Genomic DNA, 19,668 nt, shown 5'->3' on the forward strand with positions numbered 1-19,668 from the left:
CCTATAATGCAGAGCTTGATTCAAGCCTGAAGTAAATTACATCACCTGGTCAGATTTTTAACATCCAAACAAGTTTCATAATTCACTGACAAATAAGTTATGAAACCAACCCTAAACCATAGTAGGAACCTGTAAGTGACTAGAAAAGCTCTACTGAAACCTCTTCCAATCCAACAGGAGAGAAACCACATAAGGTCTGTTCTGTGCCCTCAGTTTGCCAACGCGATTTGTAACAATAACTCTAGAAGCTGCATGCATGACCAGAAACGTCTGTACAGACCAACTCTGGAAATTCTAATTTTAGACTTTAGGGGGATTTTATCTAAGCAATCCAAGACGTAACCATAACTTTACAGAAGTGTTTTTACTTTTTGGACACTGGAAGACAGAGACAACAGAGATGCTCAAGAGGGAAAAAAAGGCCCCATTATTCAGAGTCTTGTTGTTTAATTTCCTACGAGTTAGCACTTCCCTTCTTTTCCCCCAACATCTAAGGTCTATTAAATGACAAAACTATTTTCTTGTTTGTGTGCTGTTTTTACTAACTTACCTCAATGGTTAGCCTGGCTGGGTGATTTTCAAGAAGCAATTGCTCAGCTATTTCTTGTACTGATTTCATAACTTCTTCTTTTTGATCAAGTTCTCTCATTAATTCCTTTTTTCCAGACAAAAAAAAGACAGAAATGTTTTAGAAATCTCTTAAATTCTTAAAGATTATTTAATTATTCCCTCTGGATTATACTAGCAATACATACTGCATGGTATTCCTTTTTTCTTGTTATATTGGGGTTTCTTTCACTCCAGTCATATGCAACCTCTTCCTCCTCTTTTTCATTCAGCCATATCAGCTCTCTAGTAGCACGAGATACAAAATTGTGAAGAGTATCTAGATGCCTTTCCTGATTTCTCGATGTGTTCTTTATTAAAAAGAAAAAAAAAAAGGATTTACCAAAATCAGAATTTAAAGCTCATCCCTTATCAAAGATGATGTACACTGAAAAGCTGAACATCAAAGAAGTATGACAAACTTACCAAGAGTTTTGAATACTGACTCTCCAGTTTGTGCAATTTTTCTGCATAACTGAGTTTAAGAGGGGCAGTCATTTGGATCTGTATTTGTATATGAGGTCAAAAGACAATAAAAAGGTTAGATATGTTAAACCATTAGATTTCATGATATGTCATCTAGAGATAGAAGTAACTAAGACTATGAAACCCAAACACAGTTCTAGAATTCAACAATTAGTCTATGGGTCTCCCAGTAAGAAAGTAACCAAAGAAATAACAAATATGGTGCTGTACCTCACTGATTTTAGCTTCTTTAAGGCTGGATTCAAATTCCTCAATAGCTTTGTGGACATTTTTGTGATTTTCTAAATGGCTTTCAACACTTGGTAAATCTGAACCCCATTCTGCTCGATCAAGTTGCACCTTACAAACAAGAAGGAAAAATTAGCCAAGATCTACAAGGAGTAAACGTAATAATTAGAAGCGGACTGTTTCTGTAAAGATTGCTACCTGCATTTCTTCCACCCAGCTCAATAGGTCCTGGACAAATTTCATGTTCACCTCTTCTTCTGTTAAATTCTGATCCACAAAAGCTGATTTCATACGAGGTTTTCTGATTTGCATCAGTTTGAGTGTTTGCAGAGTCCCACTCTCTACTCCTGTCACGTAGCTTTGAATTAACCGTGGTGGGATGCCTGGTGTGTAAGCGGGAGTGATAGTTGGTGTCAGTCTGGAAGTAAGACCTGATGAAAGGCCAGATGTCAAGCTGGAAGAAGTCAAAGTAGGTGTTAAACCTTGGGTCATTGCAGCATTTAATTCAGGGGTTAGGTTTGCTGTAAATCCTGAGTTTAAGCTTTCGGTTATTCCTGATATCATCAGCTTTGTCTGCTCTGTTGTCAGTGCATGCCCCTTGTTGTACACAGAAGAACATTCGGTCCGTATGGCCATCAGTTCATCACGAAGTTTTGCAACTCTATTAAAATAAAAGAAAATAAATAAATAAATAAAAATAATTTCAATGGATGCTTATGATTAAGGTTTATCATGCTGAACTGAATAGCAGTATTAATTCACATGATCTCTTACACTTTAGTTGTTCGTAAATATTTATAAATAAGCATTTATATCAGAAAGTATACGGTATGTCAGCTTATACTTCTATAAATACAGATAAGAGATGCAGAAATCAGGCAATGACCAGAAAATCAGCATGGTATGGGCACTAGCATGCACCATACACAATTCCAGGGAACAATCAGCAAAGCAGAAATCTTACAAGGTACTACATGTTGCAGTAGATCAAACACTTGCAGTTCACTGCCAAGGAGCTGTTATGTCCTTGATCTCACCCAGTCCAGGATGAATCCTGAAAAACTTTGGAGTTTCTTCATAACATTGAATTATGCCATTTAAATGCATCTTTCTACTAAGACTGTACACGCTGCCATATATAAGCTAATGTTACTCCACTTATTACCTCTTAAGACATCTACAGCTATCACCAGAAATCTCACCTCCATTTTTAAAATCAAAGTTAGTGAATTCTAAAAGCATTTTAGGTGCAATAAAACAAGCTAACATCTTTACACTCAGATATCTAGTAAACATTAAACACTTAAGTCATCTTCTGGTGAATGACTTCATTTTCACAAATGACTACAAACATCTCTTGTCTTCAACAACGTTTGTGGGCAATGTACCCACTAGAATACCTGATAATCTTTATTTGGGTGCCCAGTGACAGATTGAGAAGTTTATCCATAGACATAAAGATTTGAAAATGTTGTCCATAATGGGTATCCATATTTGGGACATTTATTTATTCATAAAAATACACTGTAAAATAAAGTACCTTTGCACAAGCTGGTCTGCCTGATAGTATTTTCCATCAATAAGAATTTGGGCATCAATCACTTGCTGGCGGAGAAGGTTCTCGGATTCGAGAAGATACCCAGCTATCTCTGCTTCATGTTGGAACTGGAGCCCTGACTCTAATCGCTTGGTGTCCTGAATAAATAAGAGAAAGCCATTAAGCCCTGCAGCTAAATCGAAGAGAAATGAGCTGTAAGAAATCCTAATTTTTCTGTTAAAACTTCTTCTGATCTTGAAACAATTGTGAAGCATTTTATCTAACTACTGACAAAAAAATCTAAGAGAACTCACTCTAGGCAATTTTTGGTATTTTCTTGAAGAAATGCTAAATTAAAAGTAACAGGAAGATGAAAATAAAAGTAGCAGCTATTACATATGCACTCAAAAATCCTAAAGAATTTTTTTTTAAGTAGCCATTCCACTGCAGTAAGTTCATGAACACAGACAAGTAAAATCACCGACTGACTTACAGCCTGCAGAGCATTCCGGGCAAGTATTAGTTTGTCCTCACAGCTCCGGCTGTCCCGCTGAATTCTGTTTGCAATCTGCTGCAGCATTTCCAACCTAGGTGATGCCAGAGCATTTCAGAAAAATAAAAACGTATTAATGTTATTTATATTTACTAGACATGTTGCATGACTTTAAAAAAACCCAAACAAACAACATCTAACACAAAGCACAAATACATATGCCAAGTTACCTGTTTCCTTCTAAGGTGCCATTACCAAAGCTTATACAAGATTTAATCAGTGTGGGACCACAATTAACAGAAAGGAAATTCTCGTTAGAGTCAATGCTGGTTCGAGCACTAGTACTGTTGCTAAACAGTGAATCACTGCTATGATAGCTATAACTACTGCTATTCATTTTTACATCCAGAGCACGGTCCTTCTGGCTGTTTACATTTGCTGAAAAATGAAAAGATAAAACTCCTACAAAATGTACAGCTTCTAGGGATGAAATTTCACTACTGGCTTTTGAAACACCTAGCACTCCTCCTTTAAATAGGCTTCAGTATGCATATTCAAAACCCAGCAATTAATATTCTGCCAGCTCTTCAAAGGATTTTACCTGGGGCTATGTACGCTACGTTGCTTTTGGCTTCCCTACCTTGCTATAAACCTTTGCAAGTACAGACTAGGCAGCAACAGTAGGGCGTCTCTACAAAACAGATGCGCCAAATATTTTATTTAAGTGTCACTAAATGTCTATAAGCCAAATAAGAATTTAAAGACATCTTTGCAGTGTTTCTCGGACTCTTCAATGAAAAGTTTCAAAAAGGAGAGAAGTGAGAACTCCATGCTCCACAGTATGGCACAAAACACCTCCAGGTTGGGCTGACTCCTTTTCCTTCAAATGGAACTGCACAATAAAACTGGGGGAATATCATGGTTAATCAGCTCATAACAATTTAATTTGAGACACCTGTACACCATCCAACCCACCATCATTACTCCACTGTCCAAGTATGCATGTTTACTAACTGCCCTGTCCCACTAATCTGGACTCCTGCAAATTTCCCTACAATTTCTTCCACACACAGAGCTAATTGCTTCTCGCTGTTTTGACTGCAAAACAAGTAAGAAAAATCTGATCACTGTCCTTAAGTTTACGCTTTAACTCAGAATTTGGGTTAGGGGTGATTTTTTCAGTATTTCATCCCCTGCTTTGAGGGCCTCCTGAAAACCACACCCACACCGTAAGATGACTGTGTTTACGCAGAAGAGCACAGCAAAGGCATAGACACACCCCTGCAGTAATTCCAAACTCTGCTAGTTTTGCAAACTAGAGCTCAGTTTGGCACTCTCCTCACTGACATCATATTAATTTTGATCCTATACACCAATCTGGCCACATGTTGTTTATCTGTGTTGATACTTTCAGATGTATTCACTAGACTGGCAGGCAAAGTTTTAGTACTTGCCAAATTTCAGTATTAGCTAAGGTCACATTTTTGCCACAACCAAATCCCACCTCAGGAGCTGTATCAACACCTCATATTAGTGACATGCACTAGTAACCAATACAACAAACATGGATCAAGTTCTTGTGTCCAGATCAACTGACAATTTTAACCTTACCACTAAGCCAGAATTACTTAATCAACTTTTCTCTCTCATTTTACAGTGACCACCACACATAGTGACCATCACCATACGATCTGTCACTTTGAGTATGTTTACTAATTCTGCAATATGGGAAGGAGTTTATGTTTATTTCTATTTACTGTGCTCAGTCCATCTGAATAAAAAAGAAATAAACTAATGTCATTTATACACGTTCTCAACAAAGATAATCCAGCTTTCTGCAAGTATGAATAGAATTCCTTTTGGCGAAGGCAGGCACTAACTTTGCTTTTGGCAGGTCAGGACAGATTAACCTACAAGATCTAGCAGGCTGTATTTCTTCTGCTGCTTTCCAGTGTTCTGCTCTCCGTGGTGGGGACAACTTTGTATTCCTCTATAGGAACTTTTTGCGCAGCAGGATGCTGTGAATCAACATCGCCCATTGAATCTGCCATTTCAGTCATGCTCTTGCTTTTGTAAGCATGACACATTTAATCAACTCTGACTGTCTTTGGGATCTTCTCTTGCTAAAATCTGTCTTTCTGAGGACTTCCTACACAATGGTCTGGATTCTTCACACCTAATTTCAGGTACCTAAACCAGAGAGAATGATCACCCCATTGTCACTAGAAAGTCAGTGCCAGGATTCTCTAGAAAGTGATTCAGATCTTAGGTGTCTCCTTTGGATGCTTAAAGTTAAGCAGGATGAATCCAGACCCAGATGTCTATACCTACCTGCAGGCAGAAGCCCAAAGAATCACTTAACTTAGAGTTAAATAAAAGGGGGGGTTTTAATTAATGAATGGATAGCACCTGTGTCTGCCACAGAACTCAAAAGAGGTACCATTAAAAAGCAGAAATGCTCTAAGACTGCATCAAGATTTTAAACATGCTCAGTATGTTATTAGTGACGTACAAAACAGTGTCACACATTCTACTACCATGGAAGACTACTATGCGCTTTGCACGTCTAAACGCTTTGTGTGCTCTTGAGTACAACCAACTTTTAAACAACCTCAGAACAGCACGTTAGCCCATAATGCTGTGCATCAAGTGAAATAATACATTTCATGTAAAGGATGAGGATGTTGCTTATATGAAATCAAGTCCAAATGAGACAGCGAAGTGATATGAACCTAGCTCTGACTAACTGTACAAAGAAGGTGGTTATATTTGTGTTTAAGTGCTTTGATGATCTGAGGCACAGATACTATTCATCATGACCTTCTGAGACCACCGAAGTTATTTCCATCTGGACCTGCTTCTATGAAGTAGGTAAAGAACTTCAGGCCTTGAACAAAGGCAGAGTTACTTGATCTAGAAAAATAATGCGGATGTTATCATGGAAGAAGACATTTACAATTTTCAATACGGGTTAAAACAACAGAAAATATATTAATGAAGCCTGTCAAACATTCACTAGAGTACCTCTCCACTTCAGGCCGAAGGGTCTTCTCTCTTTCCAGCATGGCAATAATAAGCTTTCCCCATTCTTTTTCTATATCATTTGGATGATAGCCTTGAGGAAGTTTGATGCGTCCAAATTCTATCCAGACCTTAAAAATTCATACATATTTGTTATTTTAAGCCACAGAAAGGGAACTTCTATACATTTCAATGCATATTAAAACTTACCTCTAGCAGTTTATATAGACGTTTAATTTTTGATTTATCTGTCTCCTTTGGTGGAATTTCTGTTTCTTTAAACTGTAGATATTGATTATAAAGTGCCTAGAGAAACACAGAAACCATCATCAACTTTTACTTACAGTGAATATAACCTTACTCTCTAAACCCTCTCCTAATATTCTTCATAAGCTTACAAGCCTACATTCTTATACTGTTCTACTTGAGTTCTACAAAAAATAATCAGTGACAAGGTAAAGATTTGGTTTTGATTGTTCATATGTTAGTAATGTATTTATTGTACTTTGAAAAGGTTAAGGAGTAGTATTGTTCTACAGTTGATTTGATTGTATAAATCAACAAGCACTTCATTTGTTCAAGCATGCTTTAAGTCAGTAAGATAAAGTGTAATTCCAACAAGGAGTTTAAGACGCCACACCTCACCTTCAATTCCACAGGATTGTTGGGAAATGTTCTGTCAGACATTATCGTGACATGGTGTCTGATCCACTGCATGAGGTAGTTTACCATATTCTGATATTCAACCCATTTGACTTCAACATCCTACCAAAGCACAACCCAGATTACAGATCAGAAGAAAATCATCTGAGAGCTTGTTTTTGCTTTATCTTTGAAGTCTGAGGTCTTTACACACATAGAAAAGAGATTTCTAAGCCCTGCAAATCTGAAATAATATTTACTTGCTCATTACAGCTCACTTAAAGCTTCCAAATGTATGATTTCACTCTTCAGTTTTGGTCCCGAATAATTCCACTGAAAACACAAAATTTTCTAGTTTAATAAACTTCAAATTGATAAGCATCAGAGAGGCACAATTTATAGGTCCATGACTGAAAAGTAAGAACTTTGATTCCATCTTTCTCCAACTTCATATATATTGTTTTTAGTTAAGCTCTTTGCACGAATATTTTCGTGTCCAGAACATGAAATAGCTGCTAAGCCTCTAAAATCTCAACCCAGAAAATCACATCAAAGAAAAGTGTGAGCGCAGTCCTACGGAAGATCCAGCTAACATTCTGGAGCTGAAATCAAGAATCATATTAATGAAGCTCACACACTGCACAAGTATTTTTCTCCTACTTACATTTGCACCGATGCCTTCACCACCTTCTGGTACTTTGGGAAATGCATCATAAAGTGATGACACATAGGTTATTACTGACTTCTCATCAGGTGAGGAAACATCAACATCTAACAGAGCAAGACAGAACAGCACTTTATCACGTAGTTGTAAGAATGCCCACAAATATGCTACAACATGCAGGCAGATTGGATTTTATTTTAATGTTGGGGTTTTTGCAACAAAGCCCTTTGCAGCTATCTTACCTTCAGGATCCAGAAGTCTGGCAACACCAAGTTTTTCTGCTACAAAAAAGGCATGTTCTAAATTTGCAAGGTTGCTTTGAACAGCAACGGTATTCATGTCTATCAGGTCCGGCCTGTTAAATAAAAACAGTAACACTTGATTACAAACTCTACCAGTTTTAAATCACTGCTGTATTAGTAAATCAAACCAAGAGCATGGATGGATACAGCAACAGAGTTTTCATTAAAAAAGGGTTTCATTAAAATCATGTGAACAAGCTGAGGTCAGTGCTAAGTGATAAACACAAGCAGCAGGCAACTAAGCACTGTCAGTTCTTCTTTATCTACAAGCTAAAGTTTCTAGCCATCCCTTTTATGTATATATCTATTTTCTTATGCATATTTATTCATGTGCATTGCCATTGTATTATCACGCCTTGTCCTTTCCACTGCCCTTGAGGAGGTTAAACTCACTTTTCTCTTAGGACTCATTTATGTGAGGAAGTTCATTTCTACTGCCTTTACAAGTTTTTAGGCATTCTGCATCAAACTCTTCAGCACATGTCAGAACCCATACAGAAACAAGTTCAGTCACAAAAACATCACTTCAACCTGGAAGACAAGTATTCTGACTGGGCTTTAAAGAAGTCTTGTTCAAACTGCATTGAAGCCCTGCTTTCAGATAAACATTGCTGTCAGTTGTCTTGTAGAAAACCCTCAGCCCCATGCACTTACACCTTCCCACCTTCATCCTGTTAAACTCCATTGCCAGCCACAACACTTGTTTTAATAGAATACTTGTCTTAAGCCAATCTTACCTACAAACATTTTTAAGGCCCATAAGTATGGGCCTTTAATGTTTTAAATTAATGTAGAACTTCAAAATTAATATTGTCCTTTAGGTTTGTTATGTGGTGCTTGGCTTTTAGATCTTGTGATTCTCAGGGCAGAGTGTGTTACTGTCTGCCTCTTTCAGCACTGGGAATCCTCTTAGGCATAACAACTAAAAGGAATAAGGGATTTTCAAAGGTGCTGAGTAAAAAAACCCCTAAAACAAAACTCAAAAAAATATGACGTACAAGCTTTAGTGAACAATTCGGTCCTTAAATTTTCTCATTTTTGTTTCTAGAGAAACTATTTTCTTAGTTTTACCTAGCAGAAGCTTTAAATAATTGCAACAGAGAGATATAAAACTGTTAAGTATCACATTGTTCAAAACGAATTATAACATTTCATTTGACAACACCCCAAATTCCCTTGATCACAAAATGGTATTAACTTTGGGAAACTCAATACAAGCTTGTCTTTGAATTAACTACAAGGGCACTGTAAATAAAAGTTTGTTTCTTTTCAGCCATTTAGAATCACTGGTTTCCTTGTGCTCTTTAGAAGACAAGTCTACAAGACAGATAATAATACTGCACCCATTATTACTTGAAAGAACACTTAATTAATAGTAAAATTTAAGTGGTGTAAAAAGAAACATAATCCTCCTAAACCAGCGGGACTTTCCACTTCCCATATGCTTACTGGGAGCAGGATCAAGCTCATGCCATTCTTCTCTGAATTTCAATGCAATGAAAACAATGCAATGAAACCAGTATCATCCATTGCTCTTAGCAGCACAGAAAATCCATAAAAAATATAAGACAATACTAGAAAAGGAAACAGAGCACTCCAGTCTCCTATTTCAGCCACAATAATGGAGATGGTATGAATAATAAAGATTGCTTTCACAGCACAGTTTTGACAAGAGAAGCAGGTTTCTGTAAGTATACACTGTTGGTTTGGTTATTTTTTTTCACCTGCCTTCTTTCCATTTGTTTCACACTTGATAAAAATGGCCCAAGAATCACTTACACTGCCTGTTCAATTGCCAACTCTCAGAACAAGAAAGGACAAGTTGTTGTAAAAGCCTTGACTATTCCCAGAAAACAAGCTGCAAGCTGCAGAGACACTGACATGATAATCGCCTTAGAATAAAGCTTTCATTTAGATGAAGAGGTAAAGTTCTTCTCACTGTGATACAGGTAAAAATCAGTAAAAACAACTGCTGTTGCATAATACATCATTTTACATCGGTGCTGTGGCTTCACCTCCCAGCTGAAGAAGAGCCCACTCTGTGAGATGCCTCCCCCCACTTTTAAACATACTTTCCCATCCCTGCAACTCCAACCAGCACAGGGTTATTCCAGTTCCCATTGAAGAACAAGGGAAATTTGCAATGAATGCTGCTGTTTTCAGTTAATTATACACTTAACACATAGCACACCAACCTAGATTAACTGGTCTATATTTATCTAAAGTCTTGATCTACCAGAAAGACAGCATTTGTCTCTGTCTTGATAGTGCTTGCCTTTGGTTTTTTGAAGCAGACAGAAGGCTCAACAGCTGACTGAGAACAAGCTCACTGATGGCTTATAAAGAGGAAAAGACAGGTATTATGACGAATGCAAAAGCACCTGGTACTGGCCATGGGAAGTGCACAGTGCTGGGGGCTTGGGACCTCCACAGGTCACCCTTTCCCCTGCTCAAATACTAGAGGGATAACATTGCAAAGCCACAGGAAAAGGAGCTTACCTCCCAGAGCTCAGTAAAATACTTCTTTTAACCCCAGAAAAATGCATCCAAAAAACATGGCTCAGGAAATCACCAATTGCCACATTGTTCCTTTTGTTTAAAGAGTGTTTTCTCACGATTTTAAACAAAAATAAAAGTTGTTTTTATCTGCTGTAAGCTTGCAGACATATTTGTCCACTAACTGGGTACATGGGAATTTGCACTTGAGCATGCGCATGCGCATTTCAGTGCTGTGATCGCTGATCACCATCCTCCTCTGAAAAATCAAGGGAATGCAGTATTACTGAGCACAGACTGTGCACAGTGAGTGTTGTGGGGCTGTATTATAAAGGCTTATAAATATTTTCCAATATCTTTAGTATTTAATTTCTCCTTTGAATTCTGAAATACTACTAACTGCTTAAATTGCAGTTGTGATGAGTATCCTTCTAATACGTATTTATTTAATTGTCTTAATTGAAGTAAACACTAGATTTAAAAGCATCATCCATCATGGCAAATATTTTCATTTTTAAGGCTAAAGAGAAAATACATGAGTTTTGTAGAAGGTATTTGTCATGTATTAGAAATATATTTTATATCAATTTGCATAGCACTATTAAGTGGTTTTATACATAGTCAAGAACAAATTAAATTAAATGCACTTTAGGTAAAAGACGATGACTCTACCTTCTGTCATAACATTGTGAGTCATCTTATGGCAGATTTTTCAGCGGGCTGGGCCCTTGCCATCAAAACACACACATAAACATCCCAAACACCAGCTGAGTTGGAACATTCCATGCAAAGGAGATGCTTCTGCTGCAGCCACACCTAAGTCAAGGGGTTTGGCTTCTGCATCACCAGTCATTAATCATTTCGTTTATAAAAAGATTGGTGCCTGCCATTCGAGATCTCAGTGTAGGTGTTAGAAATTAGACACAATTTGTATCAGAATTGAGGGGAAAAAAAGGTGTGATTAATACCATTTCAATCAGGAAGCTGACAAAATTATGATCAATTCAAGGAAACAAATACCTAGCACCTCAAAGAGAAGCAAATGAACAGTATCTGCAGAACAACATAAAGAAATTAAGGGGTTTATAATGCAAGTTACATGGATCAAATGCAAGCTTTCTACTCTGCAAGGACTCCTTGAAATCAAAGAGTTGTGCATAATAAATAAAGTTAGGCACATGTAGATTTTCCCATAGCCAGAACCTAATACCTAGTAAAACAGTTCAAGATCCAAACTAGTAGCTACAATATTTGCCCGTTAAAACAAAAGGTTAGATTTGAAGGGAATTTAATAGTTCAAAGTGGAAAAAGATATTTAACTGAACTTTTATTTTCCCAGTCAATGATGAAGAAACCACATCCTTCTCTTCACCGTTCCCGGATGACAGTTGCCCAAGTTACAACAAAGTTTAACATTATTAGAACATATATACATCAGAGTAATACTCTACGTGAAAATACTGTTAACGGGTTCAGGAGGCTAACCGACAAGCCTGAGATTATTTACATGAACCATCTAAGCCGTTTAATCTGCACAACTCTGTTTCAGTCAAAACTCTGGACGTTGCCTAAGTAATACCTGATATTAAAAGGATATTTCTTTCTTGGCTTATATTGAGCAGAAATATTAATATAGTGAGTTTCAAGCAGAACTCTCAGAGAAAACATGACTGAAGATGCAGAGTGAGGTGTACATGTCACTATAGTCCAGTTAGCTTTTCCACTGCTGTAATTAGAAAATGCCTATAAAAATTAAACACATTCTTTGCTTAATTGTTCACAGACAATTGAAAAGGACGGGTGCCAGAAAGACTCATACATTTTTCAGGGATGGGAGGACTACTGAAACAAATTAAAGACTGTGCCAGAATAGACAGTCATAAAATAAATTTTTAAAAAAGGCAAGAATAGAGAGACTTCTCAAACAGATAGGATTCAACACATATTTCAGAAGGGAGCACAAGAAATACATTTATCATCTACTCTAGAGATTTTGGTTAATAGCAGAAAGATTGCAAAGAAAGGAATCAGAAAATAGGAAACGTCCATGTAAAACAGAAATTTTAGCTCTACCTCTTCTAACATATACCTCCTGTTACTTTCCCAGGAACTCTATAAATGAGATGATGAAGCAAAATCTATTTATTATTTAACCTACTATATAGTAATGCCTTCCATTTAACCTATCCCTTAACAAAGTTTCAAAAGCGCTAAAAAATATTTACACCAGCTTATATGCAGAGTCAGTGTTTGGGAACTTAATAAAGAATTTGTCTCCATGTCAGGTACAAATCTAAGTCTTGTTCAAAAGAGCTTGCCAAAGAGCCGGCTTCGGAAAGACTGAGGCATCAACACAATGGGAATGACTCCTGGACTTCAACTAACACGCACTGTCCTTGTGGGCATTTCTATTGATGCCCAATGTTTGCAGATGCAGTGCTCTGTACATTGTCATGCCCATGAGATCTAGCTATAATCTTGGAGATACCCTTTGCTAAAGCATATGCCTACCACAGTTATTTTCCTGATCTTTTTTCCATCATCACATGGGAGCTTCAATATAAAGGATGCCATGTCTTAGGGAAAAGAAGGCCATATAGGACTAGCTGGGTTCAGTAACCCAGTTTCAGAGAACTTGGAAACCTAGGTTTTAGGGAGCACAGTAATTCAGATTTCCTTCCACATAGTCTGATCACTTACAGATGAGGAAGAGGAGAGTTTCTGCTCAAAAATGGCAAGCAGGTATGACTTTGTGGCATTACGGAAGAACAGATCTCCTCCATCATCAGCATCAAGGACCACAATACGGACACACAGCACAAGGTTCTGTAGCAGGTTACCCGGTGTCAAAAACCCCATGCTGAGGAGAGGAGGTACAATGTTGACTCCTGAGGCAACGCTGTCTTCCACCATATCCTAGGCTCCCCCCCTTTCAGAAGCTCTGGATTACTTATAAAATTGTGGATTTGTCTCAGAGGATCTATGGATAACAATCACACGTGAGGTGGTTTTCTAGCTTCATTGAGTTTCTTGCTCTATGTTGGGAAAGAACCCTTCAGTCTCAGACCTCAGTACCGAAATGTGAGCACTAATTTCCATGCCAACATCTGCAGCTGGCAAAAGTAAGTTTTGAACCAGACGTCCAAATGTCTGAACCAGGTGATCTTTTTTGCCTGAAGCTCCTTGGCACTGGTCCTTGGGCTTACGTGTCTGCTAGATGGATAGTTTTGCACACTACTCACAAACATTTGAGTAGAAAAGCTAGAAAATTAAACATGAAAGATACATCATGGACGTAAGTGTGATGGAGTATCTAAATGACAAAGAACTGGCTGCAGCTGTCCTTCAGAGGAAATAGTCAGTCAAAGGACAGGCAGGACTTTTAATCTATAGTTACAACACTATTAAGTGGAGTCGCCCAGAAAAGGAGGTTTGCACGGAATAATGTGCAGCCAGGTCTGATCATCAGTAATCAGCGTCCAGCATTCACAGGATATGTAACTGTAGACTGTAAATTTTATGGGGAATCGTTTTGGTTCTTTTTAACTGATTCACCCGGACGTGACAAGAACGAACAGAGAACGATTTGAGAGCCTCCAGCTTTTATACTTCTCCGAGATCACAAGGTCTCTATTACATGTATATGAGGATGAGGAAAGTAACAAGGGGTGAGATTCAGCTCCAGATCCACCTAACTTTAGGTTTATACATGCAAGTGTCTATATGTATTTCATCATAGTCGGTGGAAATCTGACCAACACATCCAGTGCAACCTATCTAGCAAACTATCCAGAATCTAAGAATTACTTCAGAGCAAGCCAAATCCACTGACCGTACTGAGTAGAAGTTTAGATAACTGCAAAGCTGTCATGAAATGTGCTGCCTCACTGAACATGCATGTTTTGAGACTGACACTCGCAGAATAAAGCAATGCTGTACATTTTAAATGCAGAATTGCTTAACTGGCTCTCACAGACTTGATAACAATGATTCCTGCAGATTTGCTTAGGACTTCTGGAAGACTTTCTCATTCAATTAATATGAAACAAAATCAAAAAGGCTACCAAAATTTTACCACCATAGTTAAGGAGATGTATGACATGTCATGTCTGGTAGGTCATCATTCAGCACTTGACTGGAAGTTTAAAGGTGAAAGCAGGTGAAAAGTACTCCATGAAATCCTTCTATCTTGGCCAACTGATACAGATTCTTTGAAGTTACATAAATATTTGACTACTTTTCAGAAATATCTTTGGGGGGGGGGGGGGGGGAAGATATGGAAAATATTTCATGTAATCTCAAATGTGAGACTAAAATGACTGTTCAACCATAGACTTAACAATAACATCTTCAACTAACACATGACATGGTAACATAAAAATTACCCCAATGCATCAAATCACTGGGTGAAGCTGAGCAGTGTCATCACTGAAGATAGGCAACACTTCAGAATTCAGGGAAAATGCAAACAATTTTCTAATTGAAAACTGTCATTATAGAAAAATTTTATCCTTACAACTGTGATAAACCAAAAAGCATGCTGCTGAATATAGCTCTGCATATTGTTTGTTCAAGTATGTGGCAAATTCTTTTCTCTAGCTCCACAGGTCCCAAGCCTCAATGACACACTGTGCTAATGTATTTCACATGATCATTATGACTTGTACACTCTTTTTGGTTTTTTCTCTTTTGTTGGTATGACAGGAATGCCTGTACTATTCATGATTTTATGCGTGTCTATAGATTTTATTCAATGCCTCTCTAAAGACGAACAATCGTGCCTTTTTATTCCCTCAAGAACTGAAAAATTCTCATGTGATCTGGACTCTTCAGCCCCCCTTTGTGTATCTTTTTCATAATTTTTCATAGAAATTTTCAGATACAATGAATAATTCTGAAAAAAATACTGCAAGTGACGGTGAGCTAGAAATACTGTAAGGGCATACTATTCACAGATACTTTTCTTGTCTATTCTTCAGATATCCCAACATGTTATATCAAGACTTCCAATAGAAAAAGAATTAATGTTTCAGCTGCACTGAAAATAAGGGCACCTGAGGCCTTTTTTTCCTAACTTACTAATTTAGCCCCTAACAATATAAACAGCTAATTCAGATAATTCCTTCTATTATGCACGTCCTTGATTTGACAAGCACCGACTTTAATAAACCTACTGAAGCCTCCTGTTCCACCTTTGTTAGCACAGCAAAACTTTACCTGTAACTTGCCATACCAATTGATTTAGATAAAGACACAATTGAGGCATTGTGTCATCAAAGATCTATTAGTTAAACATGGAGTTCAGCTTTAGCCATGCCTAACAAACCCTAATCGCAACTTGGCAGTAAGTTTGCAATGTAGATTTCAAGCTAGAAATGAAACTAGAATGAATGAAAATAGAAAGTATCTCAGTCAGTCCTTTCACCAGCTTCAAAACCAGATTTTATATTCTCTTTGTAATTTGAGATGTTTTTGTCATTACAAAACCAGTAATAGTATAGTAACTTTGCCAATTTTTTGCCTACGATAAAATTTAAATAGGAGAAAGGCTCATAACTGTTAACCTCAACCCACACTGTGAAGTCTACAGAAATAACCATAAATAATGGTTCCTTGGAGTGTCTGAATACTGAAAAGAAAATGAAGAGACCCAACCAAATTATTTTTCTGTCCTGTTCCCTGAGAAAAGTCCTTCCAGACCCCCGCAGTGACTGCCTGACGCACTAGCTTTCCAGTGGGATTAATACAGTTACCAACAGGGAAGAAGGATGAGGTACCGCAATGAGTTCAAAACCAAGATTGCTCCTTGTGCCACCCTGCCTTGGAGGCAACCGTTTCTCTGTGTGCCCAAAATTTGCCAAAGGCACTGCCAGAAGACCACGACCTCTCCCTGTCTGATTTATCACGGGCACATACAGCACCACTGCTCAGACACCATACCCTTTTGAATAAAGGCTTCTGACACCCGTAGGTGTCCTGGTCTTTACTAATCAAAGAGTAAGAAACACGTGAAACCTGAATAAAAAGCTGGCCTTTCATTCCCAAGCTTTGTTTTTCAGTTTATTCCCATTTGGCTAGAACAAGAGAAAAACTTTGATTTCATCCCAATTCTTTTTTCTTCTCAGTTATTGCAAAAAGAAAACTGTTATCTTTCATTCAGTTGCTACTTAGCAGTAGGATCCAGCACAACATACACAGGGATCATTTTAAGCCCAGAACTGAAATTAATCAACGTAACTGCCTGTAAGTATTCCACCTAATACCCACTAAGGCTAACCACCACCACAACACCAGATGTTGAAAAATTGCAGGCCCGCTTCCAATACTATTTTAATATAGCCTTTACCAATAGCCATTAGAATTTTTCTGAGTGCATTCAATTAAACTGTAGCTGAGGTTACTTGCTATTTCTAAACCCATTAGCTACATGTATATGCATACTCAGGCAAGTAACGTTAAAAGCATGTCTGCTTGTCAATATTTTTAATCATCCTAAACACTGTTTATCTCTTCCCAAATTGTCAATTGTTAATGCCAAGTTTGTTTCTTCTGCACAACAAAAACTGTTGAAAACAGTAACAACCATGCTTCTGAACAATGAGATGGGGGGGGAACCGGGGGGGGGGGGGGGGGGAGGGGCAACACAACCAAACTCACATTCTCTCTTTGTTAAAGCTGGGTAACAATAAATTACAAGTTACAAAACAGCAAGCCAAAACTAGCAGACCCAACTAATCTCTTTATTTAAAACATATCCCCTAGCATTTTAAGGCTCGACACTGTGTAATCTTTAGTTTCTTTCTCATTCATTCCCCAAGGGTGTTCAACGGGTTACTGCAAATTGAGGCATCACAATCCCTCCCCTTAAGGAATGTATTCATGTCAGTACCTGATCAGCTGCAACATGTTTTAACATGAGAGGGATGCCACATGCACTGCTGGCCAGGAGCTTAGTGTTCAACTAACTATACATACACGGCAAATTGTCCTGGGTAAGGTTGAAACAGCTTGTTCTAAACCAGAACAGTTATTCAGCAGGCAGGAATCTAGCTTGCTCCCTTCTATACCACACTCCAAAAAACATCCGCTTAGTAATTCTGAAAGTGTACTGAGTTATTATAGTAATATTTCAAAAGAAAAGCATTGTGACCCTGGAAAATTTCTCTTGCTTTATCTAGCATTTATGGAGCTGTCACAGTGCTCCTTCCTCTGGGGACACGTTCTTTGCTGCAGCTTCTATTCCTCTTCCTCCCACAGGAAGCACCCAGTGTACCTACACTGCATGTATGCATGGTGCTGCATTCACCGTTAGCCTCTTGTTCCTCTTTCGTTTGGGGATAATAGCCATTTTCTCCTGGCTTTGTCTCTAAACTATATACAACTTAAAAGTATAGGCATCATTAAGGTCTTGCACAAAGTTTACCAGTGCCATAGGCCCCCTTGGATCACATCCTCACATTTCCTTAACAATACAGTAAAAAACGTTTTCCTTCTAACTTGTGCTCAAAATGTACCCCTTTAAACTCTATCACCACTTTCCCTCTCTGCAACATTTCTAATACTTATCATTCTTGTTAAGTGGTGCCAAAATTTGTAGACAACTGTCTGCATGTGGTCTCAGCAAGCCTTGGTATAGCATTACATGAAATAACCTCGCTTGTTTTCTTGTCTCAAATCCTTCATGTGTATACTACAGTCCTGCTTGCTTGTCAGACTGCTGCCTGACCTAAACGGAGTTTATCCACTTTTTGTTCTAAACAGTGTCTTTTCATTTTGTATGGTTGCTGAAGTTCACCTAAAAGTCCAGACATAACTGGACATGTCTATGCTGAAAGTGTACAGAAGCCCAGATCAAGGGCCCGTGACTCTTTAATTACTAGTCCTTCCCATAGCATGACCATTGCAACTCACACCCTCCCAGCAACACATGAGCCCAGTTCAAAGGACAACACTGACCCAGGACTGCTCTGAAGAGGCTGCACCCTGTTTGGAGGACGGAGGGGAGAGTTCAGCCATGCAGCCACAAGCCCTGCTGTACCGCTTACCCACAGGGCCAGAAAGCAGGGGCTAGACCTGCTTCGTTTACTAGAACAGACCTAACACCTGCAAATAGATCTTAAAAAAAAAAAAAAGGCTTTATCTGGGAACTGAGCTTGCAGTGCTTCCTGAACAGATGATACTTTTCACCATACAGCCACCACTGGGGCTACTCATTAAATGCTATTATCTAATTACACAAGAACATACTGCTCTTGCTGGAATTCCTTTTGTAAATGCTAAAAGCAAAATTACCTCTTTATTATAAAAACTGTAAGAATACAAAAATAAAATGTAGAAAGGAGTGCACACATTTTTACAAAAAAAGTGCATGTCTGACATTAGTATTCTTTTCCCATCCTCCATACTTCTTTTCCTTCGAAAGTAAGATGAGCTGGTTTGTAACTGCGTCTGTGTTTTCCGAGTATCAGTAGCCACTGTCCTTAACAAAGTGTCTATAGGTGCTATTAAACTGTACATCTTTCAGAAAGTTATTATTTTTTGTTTCTTAAATTCAATTTTCGGACACTTTGTAACTGAAACTGCTTGCAGTCCTTATAGAATCATAGAATCATTAAGGTTGGAAAAGACCTCTAAGATCATCGAGTCCAACTGTCAACCCAACACCACCATGCCCACTAAACCATGTCCCTAAGCGCCTCATCTACACGTCTTTTAAATACCTCCAGGGATGGGGACTCAACCACTTCCCTGGGCAGCCTGTTCCAATGCTTTGGACAACCCTTTCGGTGAAGACATTTTTCCTCACGTCCAATCTAAACCTCCCCAGGCACAACTTGAGGCCATTTCCTCTCGTCCTATCACTAGTTACTTGGGAGAAGAGACCCACACCCACCTCGCTACAACCTCCTTGCAGGTAGTTGTAGAGAGCGATAAGGTCTCTCCTGAGCCTCCTCTTCTCCAGGCTAAACAACCCCAGTTCCCTCAGCTGCTCCTCATAAGACTTGTTCTCCAGACCCCTCACCAGCCTCGTTGCCCTTCTCTGGACACGCTCCAACACCTCAATGTCCTTCTTGTAGTGAGGGGCCCAAAACTGAACACAGTATTCGAGGTGCGGCCTCACCAGGGCCGAGTACAGGGGCACGATCACTTCCCTACTCCTGCTGGCCACACTCTTTCTGATACAGGCCAGGAT

At 38.5% G+C, this 19,668-nt stretch overlaps 1 protein-coding gene across 8 annotated transcripts in view; it reads right to left on the reverse strand.

Moving 5' to 3' along the window:
* Positions 1 to 19,668, reverse strand: part of DST (dystonin) — a 315,857-nt gene that overhangs the window by 145,617 nt on the left and 150,572 nt on the right. For 6 of the 8 annotated variants that reach the window (XM_076332973.1, XM_076332971.1, XM_076332965.1 and 3 more), the window contains 12 exons: positions 7,920 to 8,032; positions 7,678 to 7,784; positions 7,017 to 7,136; positions 6,582 to 6,677; positions 6,375 to 6,502; positions 3,351 to 3,444; positions 2,861 to 3,015; positions 1,519 to 1,981; positions 1,303 to 1,431; positions 1,033 to 1,110; positions 756 to 917; positions 551 to 655 (listed from right to left, as the gene is read on the reverse strand). In XM_076332973.1, coding sequence (XP_076189088.1) covers positions 551 to 655; positions 756 to 917; positions 1,033 to 1,110; positions 1,303 to 1,431; positions 1,519 to 1,981; positions 2,861 to 3,015; positions 3,351 to 3,444; positions 6,375 to 6,502; positions 6,582 to 6,677; positions 7,017 to 7,136; positions 7,678 to 7,784; positions 7,920 to 8,032 — 1,750 coding nt within the window. Of the gene's footprint in view, positions 1 to 550; positions 656 to 755; positions 918 to 1,032; positions 1,111 to 1,302; positions 1,432 to 1,518; positions 1,982 to 2,860; positions 3,016 to 3,350; positions 3,445 to 3,580; positions 3,825 to 6,374; positions 6,503 to 6,581; positions 6,678 to 7,016; positions 7,137 to 7,677; positions 7,785 to 7,919; positions 8,033 to 19,668 lie in introns of those variants that run through there. The other 2 variants (XM_076332969.1, XM_076332970.1) reach the window with 1 other exon arrangement.

The sequence above is a fragment of the Aptenodytes patagonicus genome, chromosome 3 (genome assembly GCF_965638725.1).
Source record: "Aptenodytes patagonicus chromosome 3, bAptPat1.pri.cur, whole genome shotgun sequence".
Lineage (NCBI taxonomy): Eukaryota > Metazoa > Chordata > Aves > Sphenisciformes > Spheniscidae > Aptenodytes > Aptenodytes patagonicus.